Raw genomic sequence first — 17,602 nt, forward strand, 5'->3', positions numbered from 1 at the left:
CTTGGAAACTAGGATGGCAGCGCTTACTCATCAGTGAGATTAGCAAAGAACACAAGACTGCTGCAGAACTGATACACTTGTTGTAATGACAGACAGCAGGTGCATTGCCCGCAGGAAATGATTGGATGATGGCAATGCCAATACTGATTTCACCTAATCACACATAAGACTTTAGCAGACAACTTAAACAGGCTACTTTAAAGTCAACATGAAGCGGCATCCACAATTTTGACTTTCATAATGTGCTGTATTTCCAAGCGAAACAGAATATTCAACAAGACTTGATTTTATCCATCAAGAATTGATTGGATCGTGAACAGTGGGCGTTAGATAACAGATCGGAGCCAGACGTGAATGCGAGTTTGATTCGGTCCAGCTTCATATCCCACTCCCACCTCATCTGTTGCTGAGCGACAACTGCAAACTACAGCCTACACAAGCATTACAGTGATGAACACTTCACTGACCACTGCCTGCATCATTCCCAGACGTTTAGGACGGATCTCAGACTGCAAACTACAGCCAACTAGACCCTATATAAGCCAAGCACGTCACTGACCACTGCCTTCTTTGTTCCAGTCGTTTAGGATGGATTTCAAAAGACTATGCATCAGCACAGGACTGCCAACTACAGCCTATATCAGCCAGACTGTGAAGGAACATTATACCTGCATCACCATTTAACTACTGTTATATCTTTAGAGTGCAATGTTGCTGTTTGAGAATGAAAAAGGTCTACAAAGTACAAATCACTCCAAAGGGAGTTATTCTCTAAATGCTGTTTCTGAAACCCTCAAATGCCTCGATTGTAGTCTTGAGATTTCTTCTGGGAATGAACACATCACAATATTTCTCATTCAATTCCTGTGCAAGGCATTTGCAAAACAGTAATATGGTGAAATACTATTACAATTTAAAAAGCTGAATTTTCAGCATCATTACTCCAGTCTTCGATGTTACATGATCCTTCAGAAATCATTCTAATATGCTGATTTGCTGCTCAATTATTATCGGCCATCTATTATTAATAATGGTTCTTATTAAGTTTTTGCCGCTTAATATTATAAGGTAAACGGTGACACTGTATTTTTTTAGGATTCTTTGATGAATAGAAATTTCAAAATAACATTATTTGAAATAGAAATCTTTTGTAACATTACTTACCCCAAACTTTTGAATGGAAGAGTATCACGGTTTCCACATTGATAATAATAAATGTTTATTGAGCATTAAATCATATTAGAATGATTTCTGAAGGATCATGTGACACTGAAGACTGGAGTAATGATGATGAAAATTCAGCTTTGATCACAGGAATAAATTACATTTTAAAATATATTCAAATAGAAAAGTTATTTTAAATATTAATGTTTTACAGTATATATATGATCAAATAAATGCTGCCTTGGTGAGCATAAGATAAATTATTCCAAACTTTTAACCGGTAGTGCACGTTCACTCAATGCTAAGTACATACATGCTAAATGAGCGTGGCTTCCCTTCACTACCTAAACATCTTTATTTTTTACAATAATCACTTCGGGCTTGCTCACAGGGAATTAAGAACATTTATGTAAAGCTGTTTTAAGACATTATGGATTGTGTCTTTATACAAAGATTGTAGAGGACACCACTGACACCAAATTTCTGTGAGCTTCTTATTGCATATAACTACTGTAATTATTGCCATAGCCTCATGTTCATTTACTACTGGCAAGATTTCAGAAAGTCTACTTTAGCTACAATAATTGGCTAAAATAATGGTTAAACAGTTATTTGGCTATAAATCGTTTAATATTTTCTCCACCAGTGCAACCTAGCTATTGTCAGCTGAAAAGAAAAGTAATTTCAAGGTGTTGAGCTAATCTTTACATACATAAGATTATAATGAAAAAAATATTTTTTTCTTTTGTAAGAAAGAGAAAAAAAGACCAAGTAAAGTGTATTTTAATTTTGGCTGACTTACAGTCACTTTAAAGTATAACATGAAGCTGGTCACTTTATCTGATTACTGTACAGTTTCTCTCAGATGTGATTAAATGGAAAATCCACGTTCTTTTGGATGGTCGTCATATAATATAACCCATAAGTGCACAGACTGATCATGTTTCATGCGTGGTCACAGTTTTGTGTGTGTGTGTGTGTGTGGCTACTTGTGTCTTAAACATTTCTAAAACAAAAATCGAATCAGTTTAACCAATCAAATTTAAATCCTGCATATGAAACCAGTGTCTTGAGTGACTTATTAAACATAATAAATCTTGCATTATATGAGACATTGCATGGTAGAAATCATGACAAAATAAAGCACATGATAAAAATACTGCACTTATATTTTGCATAGGCTTTGATGCAGGTTATAACAGCTGTACTGCTACTGTGAGTGTGACGTTGGCTTCTCAACTGCTGTAGATATTATGCCCTGTGGAGGGTTTCAGGATCACATGGAATAGGTCCACAAACAGACAAGTGAAGTGGTTCGGGTGGGCCTGAGTGAAATCACACATCTGTCATTTCATCCTCCAAATCGTCTCCCTCCGTTTCGCCGTCTCCTTCCACTTCCTCCTCATCCTCTGATGTCATATCCGCATCATCCATCTGGGACATGCATTTCTGACAGGAACAGATGAATAAATAATTCTCCCTGAAAATGAGAGGGGAAAATGGTGTAATTTATCATTTAAAAAGACAAATTAAGCTAAATTAAGACAAATTCTGTCACTATTTACTCACACTCACGTCCTTCCAAACCCGTATAGAGTGCAACCGCCCCTTTTTCATTGGCACTGGTTTCGGAAGTATTTTTTCCATTCATTTTTCCCATAGGGATTTTATAAAAGTCTTCATTAAAGAGTTATAAGCCGTGAACCAAGCCAATCAGCTACGAGGTGAATCCCAACACTATAAACTTTGATTTGAAGCAAAAAAGGTTTTTAAAATCGGACAAAAAGGACAAAGGTAACTTAACTTAGAATTAAAAACAGAACAGAAATATAAAACTATACATTTACATTTACAAATGTTGATTTTATATATATACTGTATATAATACAATATACATATATATAGAGAGTGTCTCGTTCCCCTTCTAAGGGAACCATGATTACATTCGTAATCGGAGACTATTTTCACCAGGAATTCCATTGTTAAACATGATTATTTTAAAAATTCACTGAAAAAAAATGCAGGCAAACGGCTTCAATAGAAGCAAAATAGATTAACAACCTCGTAGCTCACAGTAAGGTTGTCTTTAAAGGTTTAAGTTAAAAAAAACAATTTCCCTATGGAGAAAATTAATGGAGTTTTTACTTCCGGAACCCGACTGTTGCAGTTCTATTAGCTTAACTTTTTTTGTTTTTTTTTGACTGAAAATATAAGAATTGATATTCAGCTTTTATATTCCAAGTCTTCTGAAGTCATACAACACTTTTGTGTTTATATATATATATATATATTCCAAACCTTTATATTGGGATTGAATAATTCATCAGTATGAATTAGGAAAAGGGTACAAAAAGTTATCACAAAGGTTTAAGGTCTGTGTCACCAGAGTCAGAAATATAGTTCGAAAATGGAGCTGTGTTAATGTGGATAATGTGCTGTGGACAGATGAAACTAAGATAGAGTTATTTGGTCACAACCAGAAGCGATTTGTTTGGCGGAAAAAGAACACAGCGTTCCAGGAGAAGAACCTGCTCCCTTCTGTAAAATTTGGTGGAGTGTCCATCATGCTATGGGGCTCTGTGGCAAGCACAGGTACTGGAAACCTTGTCAAAGTTGAGGGTTGCATGGATTCCACCCAGCATCAGCAGATTCTTAAGAACAATGTTCAAGAATCAGTCAAGAAATTGAAGTTACGCCGGGGTTGGTTGTTTCAGCAGGACAATGACCCAAAGCATTGTTCCAAATCTACCAAGGAATTCATGCACAGACACAGATACAATGTTCTGGAATGGCCATCACAGTCCCCAGACTTTAACATCATTGAAAATCTATGGAATGATTTGAAGCAGGCTGTCCACACTCGGAAACCATCAAACCTGACTGAACTGGAGGCATTTTGCATGGAAGAATGGTCCAAAATTCCTGCAGCCAGAATTCAGGGACTTATCAGTGGCTATAAGAAGCGACTATAGGCTGTTATTTCAGCAAAAGGAGGCTATACTAAATATTGATGTGATAATCCCAATGGGGTGCCCAAATTTTTGGACCCATCTGTTTTTGTTATGACTCGCATTGTGTTGTTTCTGTTGATTCAATAAATGTTATTTCAGAACTGAAATCTTACTGTTTCCATAAGGTATAAATTATATCCAAATGAAGTTGCTGCTTTGAAAGCCCAGCAGATTATAAATTGAAATGTTGATAATTATCAGGGATGCCCAAACTTTTGCATAAAACTATATACAGTGAGGAAAATAAATATTTGAACACCCTGCTATTTTGCAAGTTCTCCCACTTAGAAATCATGGAAGGTTCTGAAATTGTCATCGTAGGTGCATGTCCACTGTGAGAGACATAATCTAAAAAAAAAAATCCAGAAATCACAATATATGATTTTTTAACTATTTATTTGTATGATACAGCTGCAAATAAGTATTTGAACACCTGAGAAAATCAATTGTTAATTGTTAATTAAATGTTAATTTGGTACAGTAGCCTTTGTTTGCAATTACAGAGGTCAAACGTTTCCTGTAGTTTTTCACCAGGTTTGCACACACTGCAGGAGGGATTTTGGCCCACTCCTCCACACAGATCAGTCAGGTTTCTAGGCTGTCGCTGAGAAACACTGAGTTTGAGCACCCTCCAAATGGCACTTTTCCACTGCATGGTACAGCTCGGTACGGCTCGACTCGGCGCGGAACGGTTCGGCTCGCTTCGCTTTTCCACTGCGTGGTACGACTCGACTCAGTACGGCACGGTTCGGCTCGCTTTAGTTCGGTTGCTTTTCCACTGCAGTTAGTACCGCTTCAAAGTGGGTGGGACTGATCGTTATAGTTGCCGTCTCTACTGCCATGACATCATGATATCATTCCGTGTTTACCCATCCGCTCCTCGGCAACCAACGAGAGGAATGTGCACCTCGTCCACTGACCACGATTCAGCCATTTCTTTTTTTGAAGTTTATACTCTTTTTTTTGAAGCAAATACTTTTAAAACAGGTGCTACAGCGTTGGCTGTTGTCTACTGGCTATTTAAATCTAGCGGGTTTAGTGTCTCGTGTCGTAAATACAATGATGCTGGTAGAGATGATTCTGTCTGACCAATCAGTGATCTGCAGTGTTTTCACGTCACATTTTAGTATTGGTACGGTACGCTTGGAACCTCAACAGAGGTGGTACCATTTAAAGCGAGCCGAAGCGCGCCGTACCGTACCGTACCATGCAGTGGAAATGCGCCAAAAGATTCTCTATTGGGTTTAGGTCTGGAGACTGGCTAGGCCACGCCAGAACCTTGATATGCTTCTTACAGAGCCACTCCTTGGTTATTCTGGCTGTGTGCTTCGGGTCATTGTCATGTTGGAAGACCCAGCCTCGACCCATCTTCAATGCTCTAACTGAGGGAAGGAGGTTGTTCCCCAAAATCTCGCAATACATGACCCCGGTCATCCTCTCCTTAATACAGTGCAGTCGCCCTGTCCCATGTGCAGAAAAACACACCCCCAAAGCATGATGCTACCACCCCCATGCTTCACAGTAGGGATGGTGTTCTTGGGATGGTACTCATCATTCTTCTTCCTCCAAACACGTTTAGTGGAATTATGACCAAAAAGTTCTATTTTGGTCTCATCTGACCACATGACTTTCTCCCATGACTCCTCCGGATCATCCAAATGGTCATTGGCAAACTTAAGACGGGCCTTGACATGTGCTGGTTTAAGCAGGGGAACCTTCCGTGCCATGCATGATTTCAAACCATGACGTCTTAGTGTATTACCAACAGTAACCTTGGAAACGGTGGTCCCAGCTCTTTTCAGGTCATTGACCAGCTCCTCCCGTGTAGTTCTGGGCTGATTTCTCACCTTTCTTAGGATCATTGAGACCCCACGAGGTGAGATCTTGCATGGAGCCCCAGTCCGAGGGAGATTGACAGTCATGTTTAGCTTCTTCCATTTTCTAATGATTGCTCCAACAGTGGACCTTTTTTCACCAAGCTGCTTGGCAATTTCCCCGTAGCCCTTTCCAGCCTTGTGGAGGTGTACAATTTTGTCTCTAGTGTCTTTGGACAGCTCTTTGGTCTTGGCCATGTTAGTAGTTGGATTCTTACTGATTGTATGGGGTGGACAGGTGTCTTTATGCAGCTAACGACCTCAAACAGGTGCATCTAATTTAGGATAATAAATGGAGTGGAGGTGGACATTTTAAAGGCAGACTAACAGGTCTTTAAGGGTCAGAATTCTAGCTGATAGACAGGTGTTCAAATACTTATTTGCAGCTGTATCATACAAATAAATAGTTAAAAAATCATATATTGTGATTTCTGGATTTTTTTTTTTTAGATTATGTCTCTCACAGTGGACATGCACCTACGATGACAATTTCAGACCCCTCCATGATTTCCAAGTGGGAGAACTTGCAAAATAGCAGGGTGTTCAAATACTTATTTTCCTCACTGTATATATATATAGGCCTAGACACTGTATATACCTTTCAAACTCAAGTGTTTAGACCACATATATTTCTTAATTCCAATGCACCAGAATACATTGGAGATCTACCCTATTAGGGCTTTCATTCTACCCTTATTCCATAATAAATGAAGATAAAAAATATCCATCATATATCCGTCTCTAATATTGACTTCACAGGCAAGAAGTTCAGCAGTTCTTTTCAAGGTGAAGTCAGGCTTTTTTCACAGGAATAAAGTGAATATAGATTAAGTGGGATTTCCAAACAAACCCTCATTGGTTATCCAGGCGGTATAGCTGCTGCGATTGACAGGTAACTGATCAATAGAAGAGCAGGGGCCCAGCAGCAAGTCAACAGCCCCTGTGGTTATCCAGGCCGAGAGCTGCTGCCAGAGACCAAGGCCATTGATCCTCTCTGGAGGTAGACTCAGCTGGGCAGTTTCACAGAGAATGCTTAAACAAGGGATTGCATTCGTTTACCTCAAGATCTTGTGCCGGCTATGACGACTCCTGTCTCTCTGGCAGCAGTCCAGGTAGCTGATACAGATTTCCTACAGAAAGAATGAGAGAAATTCATGAGATGATCAACAACTCAGCAACTCTTATTTGTTTTATTTATTTGTTTTTTCCTGCAGTTATGTCATGACTCAGAATTGTGTTATACAGAAGAATGGTTTTCTGTTTTATAAATTGGCCAAAGCCATGAAATTACTCTGTGGGAGTAATCACTCTCATAATGTTTCACAGTGGTGTTACTTATTTACAATGGAAAATATAACCTTTTTTTTTTTTTTTTTTTTTTTTTAAGTAAACAAACAATTACATTTTCTACATGCTCACTAACAATTTTTTCATTTTGGTCACAACCAGAGCAATATGTAAATCATTATTCATAGCATTCATTTTTTCTCTTTTGTCCGTTTTGGAGGCTGACAGACCATCAATACACAGTCATTGTATGGAAATACACTCCGGTTCAAAAGTTTAAAATAACTGTTTTCTATTTTAATATTTTAATTTTTCAGTGTCACAAGATCCTTCAGAAATCATTCTAATATGATTTGCTGCTCAAGAAACATTTCTTATTATTATCAATGTTGAAAACAGTTGTGCTGCTTAAAATTGTTCTAAAAACCGTTCATTTGTTTGAAATAGAAATCATTTGTAACATTATAAAATGTCTTTAATGTCACTTTTGATCAATTTAATGCATCTTGCATTTAAAGCACTTGTTGGATAAAACTATTAACTCCTTTCAACTTCTGAACGTTAGTTAATCTTCATTTGTGTCCCCCCCCCCCCCCCCAGCTTTGGAATGACATGACAAGATTTTTCCCCCCATTTAATTCTACTTCCTAGCAAATCCACATCCTGTTTACTACCTCACTTCAAATCACATTCAGGAACTTAATGAGCATTCTCAATATAATTCTGTGCACAAATCCGCTTGGCTATAACGCAAAACATGATGAGAAAAAACGGTCACTGTGTCAGAAAACAAAGGTAAAACAAATTTGGCTTTAGGTAACCCTATAAAAATTCATGAAGCTCTACAATGTGAATTCATTACTAAAAGCTATAAAAAATTCATGATGAGCTGTCATCCACTGGCTAATATGATTCAGATAAACAAACCTATGAAATAAATCTGTGCGATGTTCTACCTCTCCAGCACGAAGGCAGGCAGATGTAGGCCTTTTCAATCTAACTGACAAGCTGCCAAAACTGCTCCAATCTTCAGAGTCTAGACTGTAATTCCTACCGACAATGAAACACTCAAGGCTTTAGAATATTACGACCCTCCCTCCGAGCATCAGCTTAGCATCTATTATCCAACATCCTCCTCTGACCTCTCCAGGGCTGATGTCACTGAGTGCGCTGAGGTGAAGGAGGAAGTTGTTGTCGGGGAAAGACGCCTCCGCATTGGGAACGCAGCTGTGATTACCTGTACAACAACGGAAACGGTAATAAATCATCACTTCTTTTAGTAGAGCAAGAAGACAGGCCTCATTTGTTAAGCTGACCTGATTTTTGCAACTCAAAGTCAACTTCTACTGTATGTGAAATTATCACAGCTGTGCAAACTGAAAGACATGCCAATATGAATAAAGACAATTCTCACAAGAGCTTTGCAGCAGGAAAAGTCCAGAGCCTTCGCAGTTGAGGAAGTCACCGGTTTCTGTAACAGAAAAAAAAAACAAGATCTACGAAAGCCGTTCATCTTTTGGATTTATTTCACACTTTTGCCCAAAACAATAATATTTGACACAGATCGATGGCCGTCTAAGTGGTAAAATGTGTGTCTGTCTCAGCTGCGCTTGAGGAAGTAGATGTCAAACGTAGAGATGGGTTCAATCTTTGCAGTGTACAGATCAATGTGTGAGCGAGTGTGTGAGGATCTGAGCGCTAGAAACAGGTAGGAGACTGAGAGAAAAATTACCTTTGTCGATGTCCTTGTACAACTGGTCGATAAAAGCATCCAGTTGCTCCCTCTGCTGGCTGGGAAGCTCCAGTGCATCGCACGCATGAACCCACTGACTCAGAGAACTACAGACACACACGTCAGATCAGAATCGCTTGAGGAACATTATTCTACTGGATACATCTCTCTAGGGTAAAATATTGATTGTTTGTATTGAGTGGTTTACCTGGTGCCAATACCCTGACCGTTGGTCCCAACGAGCGAAAACAGAGAGCGAAATCCTTCTGGAGAGAACCACTATATACACAAACGAAGTTAATTTTACAAACATTTGCCCTATCCTTCATTCCTGTTAAAGGTGATGATGCACAGGGCAACTTTTTGAGCAATGTTGCCGTCAACGGGCAACCAGATGAGACACAGGGCCCACGACCTATCTAAATTATCCAGACAGAAATGTATTGCCCATTTCCAATGGGAAAGTGCCCAAGCAACAATTGCCCAGCAATAAATGACAAATATGCATTCATAAATTTTCATTCATACATGATCTAGTTCTAACTAAGTTTGACTGATGTTAAAAGTGTAGTTGTTTTGCTTTCAGATCATATCACATATGAATAAAGTAAAACTGTGCCATTTTATGAAGATAAGCTGATTTGATGGATTACATACATACGTAAATACACACACACGCGGTCTTGTCTCGGTCTTGACCGCATTTGTACTCGATCTTGTCTTGGTCTCAGACTAAAAAGACTCAGGATTTTATCTCAAGACTGGTCGATCCCACAACCGTTAGCGAGGACACCACTAAATTGCCAATGCATTGTCTGATTCATTTGTTAACATCATCAATGTGATTTGAAGTAAAACTTACTGCTTAAAACGCAATCAATAACTTCTTTCTAATTTGATTTCTTTTGTTACTGTGCTGCCGGGCTCAAAATCAATGCAGGATTGTCTAAAAAAATTATACAGGCTATAATTAAGCAAAATCACAAGAGGAATTGAGCTTTTTTCATGAATATGAGCACGAATGCAAATGTGATATTGATTTTACACAAACGTTCAATAATAAATAAGTTAATATTAAGTGACTAATTTTAGACAAGTTTTTGCTAATTCGGCAACGTGTTTCGTTATGTTAATCAGCTGCTTTGAACAAATCAGTTGAATAAATGATTCCGTCAAATAATGTTAATGTTTTAATGTTAAAATAATCTGAACATTATTTATGCAGGTGTAATTGTACCAATTCAGATGCTACTTCTGTGCAACCTCTGCAACACAAAGATGAATTTTATGGTTAGTGATTTCATTGGAAACAGCTATATTGTGTCTTATTATTTTTATAATATTTTTTGATTAAATATAAGATATTTCTCATCTTTTAGATGAATTTGAGGAGTGCTGGTCTGGTCTTGGTCTCAACCCTATAAAGTCTTGTTCTTGTCTTGGTCTCGAATTGGTCTCAGTTTAGGTGGTCTTGACTACAACCCAAATGTCTGGCAAATAAACTAAAAAATGTACTAGTCAATGGCGATTCTATTGGCAAGGAGTGTGTAGTTTAATTTTTGTATGACCCTTTTGCTTTTTATTAAATTATAGACAGACAGACAGACAGAGAGAGTCGACGGCTGACCTGACTGAGACGATCTTCGTACAGTGCTGTGGAAAACAAATTACGCAGCAAGGCCAGCTGTCCCTATTGAAAGGAACAACACTGTATTTTGGGGCATTTTTCCTGGTAACACTTCATTTTATGGTGACTTTACATGTTCCTAGATGTACTTACTATAGTAGTAAAAGTAAATCATGCATAATTACAAGTAACCAATCCTAAACCCAAACCGTAACTCTATAGTAAGTACATTTGAGTAAGTACAATGTTACTATATCACCTTAAAATAAAGTGTAACTAAAAACTCAAACTTCTGAATAGGCAAACCTGATGACGCAGAGTGAAGCATGACATTGAAATGCTTTAGTAATGTACAAAAAAGATTATGGACTTTCTATTTACCTTAAACTTCTCTCCCAACAATTTATGAACTATTTCCTCCTCTTCATTTGCTGTACGACTGCAAAAATGATTGAACAACCTCTGCCAGCGTCCCTTATCTTGAGCCTGAAACGGCAGCAAAAGCAGTTTTTGCTTGTTAGAAGTTATTTCATACTTACTTACATTTAATTTAGGCAAACAATCCTCTTAGACACTTTATTCAGACCAATAAATAGAGGAAAATAACCTGCTTAATGGTGGCCACCATCCTTGCCATGATCATGATACTGGAGGTTTCAGGAGGGTAGTGCACACTCCTGGATAATATGGAAACAATTTAATGCAAGAGCAGAGTCATATATTTCAAGGTTAGCATGCTAAAGAATGCCTATGCACCAACAGCCTTCAAACCAAAAGCAATCAATTACTGACAAAGCAAGGACTCTAAAGTTCTGCATAATACTTTCGGTATAGACCTTATGCGCTAGAGAAACAAGCGCTCAGCCATCTTTTGAATCTTGTGTTTGAACTTCCATTTTGCGGTCGCTCTGAATATTTCTATGGCATCGCTGTCGAAGAGTAATTAGCTGGTGAAGTGGATTTACTACTTGTAGAGCTAATGCTGCGTTCCAGGCAACCTGTAACCCGTGTTTTTCCAACTCGTAACTGGGAGTACATCGTTCCAGGCAACCTGTAACCCGTGTTTTTCCAACCTTATACCCGTGAAAGTGCACTGGAACGGCAGTCAAACCCGTGACTTCCCACCCGTGAACTCGTACTAGATCGATGTACTCCCAGTTACGAGTTGGAAAAACACGGGTTACAGGTTGCCTGGAACGCGGCATTAGTTATCATGAGCATTGTAATGTTTAAAGCAGATGTCATAAATGTCAGTGGAAGATTTAAAAAAAAAAATACAAATACAAACCGGAAGACAGAACACAATGAGCACAGCGATGAAAAAAGACAGGGCTACATAAGGTCTATAAGGGCATTCATAAGTAGTCTATATTAGGGGTGCGCCAAAATATCGATATGGCGATATCTCGCGATATTTTCTCCCGCGATCGATTCTCGATGCGCTCTTGCCAAGTATCGATATTAAAAGCCGTTAGGGCGGGCGTACACGGTGCGAGTTCGGACACTCGGGAGGTCGTGAGATCAGTTTAACTGATAATCGCGTCAAAGTGTGTGTGTGTGTGTGTGTGTGTGTGTGTGTGTGTGTGAGACAGTGACAGTGTATGCGCATGCTGTATGGTTGCTGCCACTGAGGTATAGCCCCATCGACGTGGTTGTGTATGATTCGGCAATAGGGGAGAGCTGGTGAAAAAACATGTTTAAAAATTATCGGGAGGTCGGGAGGTGCTTGTAACGTGCTCGGCTCGGCTTGTAATTCCTCTCACACGCTACGAGCCGCGACCATGCGAGCATCACCGATTCCACTCGATTTCTCCCGAGTGAAAAAAATCATCTGCAGCAAAACAAAAATAGTGTCTGTGACTGTTTTGTTGCAACTGATAAGACACAAGTTGTTTTTGTTATTGTGTTTCATCCAAAAACGAAATGGAGATTCATTTTCCTAATTAAAAAAAAAATCTTTTTATTTCTTAAAACATGATATATTGTGAGTTATTACTGATAATATATCGATTATCGCAGTATCGCCATATCGTGATATTATCGGTATCGTGAACAATGTATCTCGTATCGTATCGTATCGTGAAGTACCCAGTGATTCCCAGCCCTAGTCTATATGAGTGAGTATTTACTTCCATGCGTCCTGCAGTTTGTTGACTGGGTGATCCGGATCATCATGTGAAGGGCCAAGACACAGGACCTTGTGGTATTGCTCCCATGCAGCCTGTCGGCACTCAGTACCGCAGTACATCACCTGAAGGGAACGCATATGAAGACCATTCAGGGATGAGTCACAAACAAACCCTGCTTTATAAAAACACATTGGTAGGATCTGTTTAAAGTACTAAAGTACTTGTGTTTAATTGCTAAATTATTTTTTGAGGGATTTGTACTTTACTCAAGTACTATTGAAAATGAAAACTTGTTCTCTAAAATTTCCAATGGGAAAAAAAACATACTTTTAAAGCACAAAGTACATATTCTGCAGATCATCATGACTTAAAAATGTCCTTGTGCTCCATAATGTTTAATAAAAAACAGCCAATAAAATCTTTGTCAATAACTGGTCAGTTATGCTCAGCCTGCCTTGTGAAGACACATATCATCAGCCATCAAAGTCTTTCATCTAAAGCTAAATGTTTTAACCCTATAAACCCGACAGTATCATATCTGATGCATGGCCTCTAAATTATCATTGTGATCAAAACCTGTTGTACACAATCTATAAGACTAATAGTTTATACTTTTTATTAGCAAGTAAAAGCCCTTTAAGTGTAATTGTAAAAATGTCCATATTCAGGTCGTGGTACATGTGAAATCTTTTCTGATTTTTACTGCATAAACCTAAGAATAACTTTTATGTTGTTAGTAATATTTCAAGATGAACATTTACCGGAATGAAGTAACATAAGTTTACTTGATTATCCATTCAAACACAATTAAAAAAAAGAAAGAAAAAAAAGAATCATGTTAAATTGTGATTCAATCAAATATGATAAATCAGGCTTTTGAGCAGTGTTGGCTAAGATACTCTAAAACGTAATTGATTCTTAGCTACTAATTACGTCTTCAACAGTGTAATTAGATTACTGTACTAATTACTCTCTCTAAAAAGTATTGGAGTACTTATTCTAATCACTTTCTGAATCCCATATCAACCTCGACCAGTTGAACAATGCCAGGACATGAAACTGCTCTTTTAATTCTTTCAAATAAATAATATAAATTTGCATAAATTATTCTTGAACGGGTCAAAGTATTTAAAGGGAGACGGTTACCTTTAACATTCATTTAAACATTAGATGTTAAATTTTGATGTTAAATCCACTATTGTTTTATATAGAATTGTTCAATAATCAATACAGTATTTAATGCAATTACATCCAAATTAACTGTAATTACGGTAAATTACAGAAAGATTAAGAGTAATCCCTTACTTTAAGGGAAGATAATGCATCACACCCAACACTGCTTTTGAGGAACATTTATTTGTTCATTTCTCAATCATCATTATACTCATTTATCATATGTTTTGCCCCCACATTAAAACTACAGAGCTTTGATATAAAACAAAGCATTTAAATACCATTTTACGAAGACATATTATTAGAAGTTGTAGCGTGACAACTGATATTTATATGCATTTTTTGTAAGTAGTCTACTCTAGTGTTATAAAGACCTCATCTCAATGATTTACATTACAAGCGTTCAGAACGTATATTATTTTCTTGCCATATGACTATCAGCAACTGCACCAAATTGCATATTTTTCCCTCAGTATGGGCCTCTGAATAAAAGCATTTCTCCTCATATATGCTCAATATTCTCCTACACCATACTACATCAGCCATAAAAGCCTGATGTATAAAATACAAAACATAAAACACATATGCAGACTTTTTCATCTAAAGATTCAATTAAATATGTTTTTCTGACTATTATTTCACATGTCAGGCTTTACAGGGTTAATAATATCACATAGTCTGTTTGTTATTAAGAATAAAAAATATTAAGTGAAATGTAATCATCTTATTCCGGATTATTAACCAGATTATGGGATAGACCTGGGTCAAACACTACAGATGGCATCAAGAATACATGGGAACATATTAACATTAAGTGTACCTGACACTGTGGGCAGGCCTGGTGTCGGTCAGGTCGCACCTTACACAGCTCAGGGTGAGGCAGACTCAGAGCTGGCAGACCACTCAACCTCTTGGCATTCTCCTCTGCTGTCTCCAGAGCACGCAGACAGTACTCGCACGCTGAATACGGGAAGAAGAAAACACACCAGGTACAGGGACACATGAACAACCGAGCAAATAGTTACAAATACAGGGGCTGGACAAAGAAACTGAAACATTGGTCAATATATTGCTGTAGGATTCACACCAATATATGCGCAGCCTGGTGGCCAATCTTCACTGATTTTATATTTCATCAGTAAGAGCAGAGTGTATATGTTGAAATAGCAGAGCAATAGCACAGCTGTACATAAAATATTGCAATTCACACAACATAATGGGAGACAGAGTTCAAAAGAGGACAAGTTGTTGTGTGTCTCTCTGGCTCATCTGTGACCAGGACAGCAAGTCTTTGTGTAGTATGGAGGGCTATGGTATCCTGGGTAATGTTGTCATGCCACCATGCTGGACCATGCTGCTCAGAGTGAAGCACGAGGTGGATCAGTGATGGTTTGGGCTGCAATATCATGGCCTTCCCTACTGTGCTTGATTCACTGCCAAGAACTACAGAAACATTGTGGAAGACCATGTGCACCTAATGGTTCAAACATTGTACCCTGAAGGGGGTGCCGTGTATCAGCATGATAATGCACCAATACACACTGCAAGACTAGTGACAGCATGGTTTGATGAACATGAAAGTGAAGCTGAACATCTCCCATGGCCTGCGCAGTCACAAGATCTTAATATTTTTGAGCCACTTTGGGGTGTTTTCGAGGAGCAAGTCAGAAAACATTTTCCTCCACCAGCATCTCATAGTGACCAGACCACTGTTGTGGAAGAGGAATGGCTCGAAATCGCTCTGGCCACTGTAAAGGATTTGTATCTGTCATTCCCAAGATTAACTGATGCTGTACTGGGGGCAAAAGGAGGACCTACACCATAGTATTAAATTATTGTGGTCTAAAACTAGGTGTTTCAGTGTCATTGTCCACTCCCTGTATAGCCTTAGTTATATCCACAAAGCTGAATAATAGCTTGATGAGGTCGTTCATCACCAATATATGATCAAGGACGTCTGGATAATTATAAGGCACTCACCTCTGTATTTGTACGAGGCATTCCACAAGAACTGAGATGAAACTAGAGGCTGCTCAATGAAAATAGTGTCACCCTTTTTGAACGATCTTTTGGCGAATAATCCTTTGCCCTGTGGAAATATAATTACAAAATACACATATTTAGCTGCTGCTGTCTGTAACATGAGACAGGAGAAACCCATTTAAAAGTGCATGTCCACATATATGCCCCCACTTAAGAGAACATGAATATTGCATATGTTGGGTTTGTTGCAGGTTCTGGCATAATAAACCGGCTGACATGGGAGGGGTGCGAGCACCATAATCAAAGCTAAACCTCTTAAGAAAACATGACTGAACTGGATTATTAAATGAGGAGGCATTTCTATCATGGCACTACTTCTGCATACCTTGACATTATCGATAAATCGGACCTCCACGCAATTACAAGCTTTGGCAGGATCCACGCAGCGAGAAAACATGTCATCTACGGGGGCCGCCATGTTGGATATTTACATATCAACCTCTGACCCCTTGGATTGACCAATAGTGTGCATGTGATACATCTCCATTCACTGTCAACACTCGACTGTGAAGATAGATTTATTCTGGAAGACAATATCGCTCCTGCCTGTTATAAACATAAATGCTACGCTTAAAGGAGGAAGTATGTGCTGGTGCTTCTTGATAAAAACGTAGAAATGTGCCATTGGAAGGCGGGGCGAGTCAACTGGTAACTAGTGACGTCAAATACGTGAATGAATCGTTCTTCTGAGTCGGATCCCGGGAATATGTTTGGTTTACAACTTGAACATGATATAGTTATGAACAAACATACGAGCTGGTTTTAATGAATTAAGTTTTATCAAAACGTGCAAAACCTCTTTCAGAGTAATCTAAAATGAATAATGTAAATCTAAATTATACACTAAGGCTCAAAATCACTTGATATTTTTGCGAGCTGATCATGCCTGAAACAAATTGAACTGTCTGGAACACATAAATCTACAATAAACACCCTTGTTAATTCAACCTAACCATCATTATGTACAGGGTCAGATTTATACATAGGCATATGCCTCGCACATTAAGATAAGGATAATTTTTTTTAGCATTATTATCATTAAATTATTTCACTATAATGCTAAAACTCTTATAAATTAATAAAATATTTCATGAAATCTCGTATCCATATTTCATAATTTTTATTTATTTTTATAAATCATTTCTATTGGTGGTCACCCTGTGGGTTTTGCTAATTATTTAACCAATGAAAAGTGCTTGTTGTGACTAAACTCATTACTCCATTGGATCCTAAAGCTGTCAGTAAAAACCTATAGTTCCCACCCGACTCTATTGTGAAAGCAGTTTGGACCGTCTCTGCTTGTTTGCAATGCAAAGATAAATAAAGAACTGTTTGTTTGAATAAGTACAGCGTTTACTCAACAAACACTATAAATGCAAATGTTTTATGAGGAGAAGAGTAGTCTAGCATTTGTCGTCGAGTCATAGCCAATACTGTTTTAAAAAGCATGTGCAAAGCACTTTGTCTTTTATGAGATTTTGGCCAAATAACTGAAAAAACTGAGCGCACGATAGCTATAATTAACTAACCCGTAAGTTGATGAAAACGTAATGCAACACACT

At 38.2% G+C, this 17,602-nt stretch overlaps 1 protein-coding gene across 2 annotated transcripts; it reads right to left on the minus strand.

Annotated features, from left to right (window-relative positions):
- Window positions 1-1,930: 1,930 nt before the first annotated feature.
- smyd5 (SMYD family member 5) lies at window positions 1,931-16,505 on the minus strand. Of its 2 annotated transcripts, none has more exons than XR_014608676.1 (13): window positions 16,366-16,505; window positions 15,978-16,086; window positions 14,818-14,957; window positions 12,825-12,946; window positions 11,303-11,372; window positions 11,077-11,181; window positions 10,696-10,758; window positions 9,277-9,347; window positions 9,069-9,175; window positions 8,751-8,807; window positions 8,391-8,573; window positions 7,109-7,179; window positions 1,931-2,644 (listed from the first exon to the last, which is right to left on the minus strand). XR_014608676.1 is itself a non-coding variant. In XM_084132478.1 (13 exons), exons 1-13 carry the CDS (start codon window positions 16,456-16,458, stop codon window positions 2,500-2,502), a joined length of 1,248 nt encoding a protein of 415 aa, XP_083988604.1. In that variant the 5' UTR covers window positions 16,459-16,505; the 3' UTR covers window positions 1,931-2,499. The 2 variants fall into 2 exon arrangements, 1 of the variants encoding a protein (XP_083988604.1); XM_084132478.1 differs by having other exon boundaries at window positions 8,479-8,573.
- Window positions 16,506-17,602: the final 1,097 nt, after the last annotated feature.

The sequence above is a fragment of the Abramis brama genome (assembly GCF_963993115.1).
Source record: "Abramis brama genome assembly, chromosome: 13".
Lineage (NCBI taxonomy): Eukaryota > Metazoa > Chordata > Actinopteri > Cypriniformes > Leuciscidae > Abramis > Abramis brama.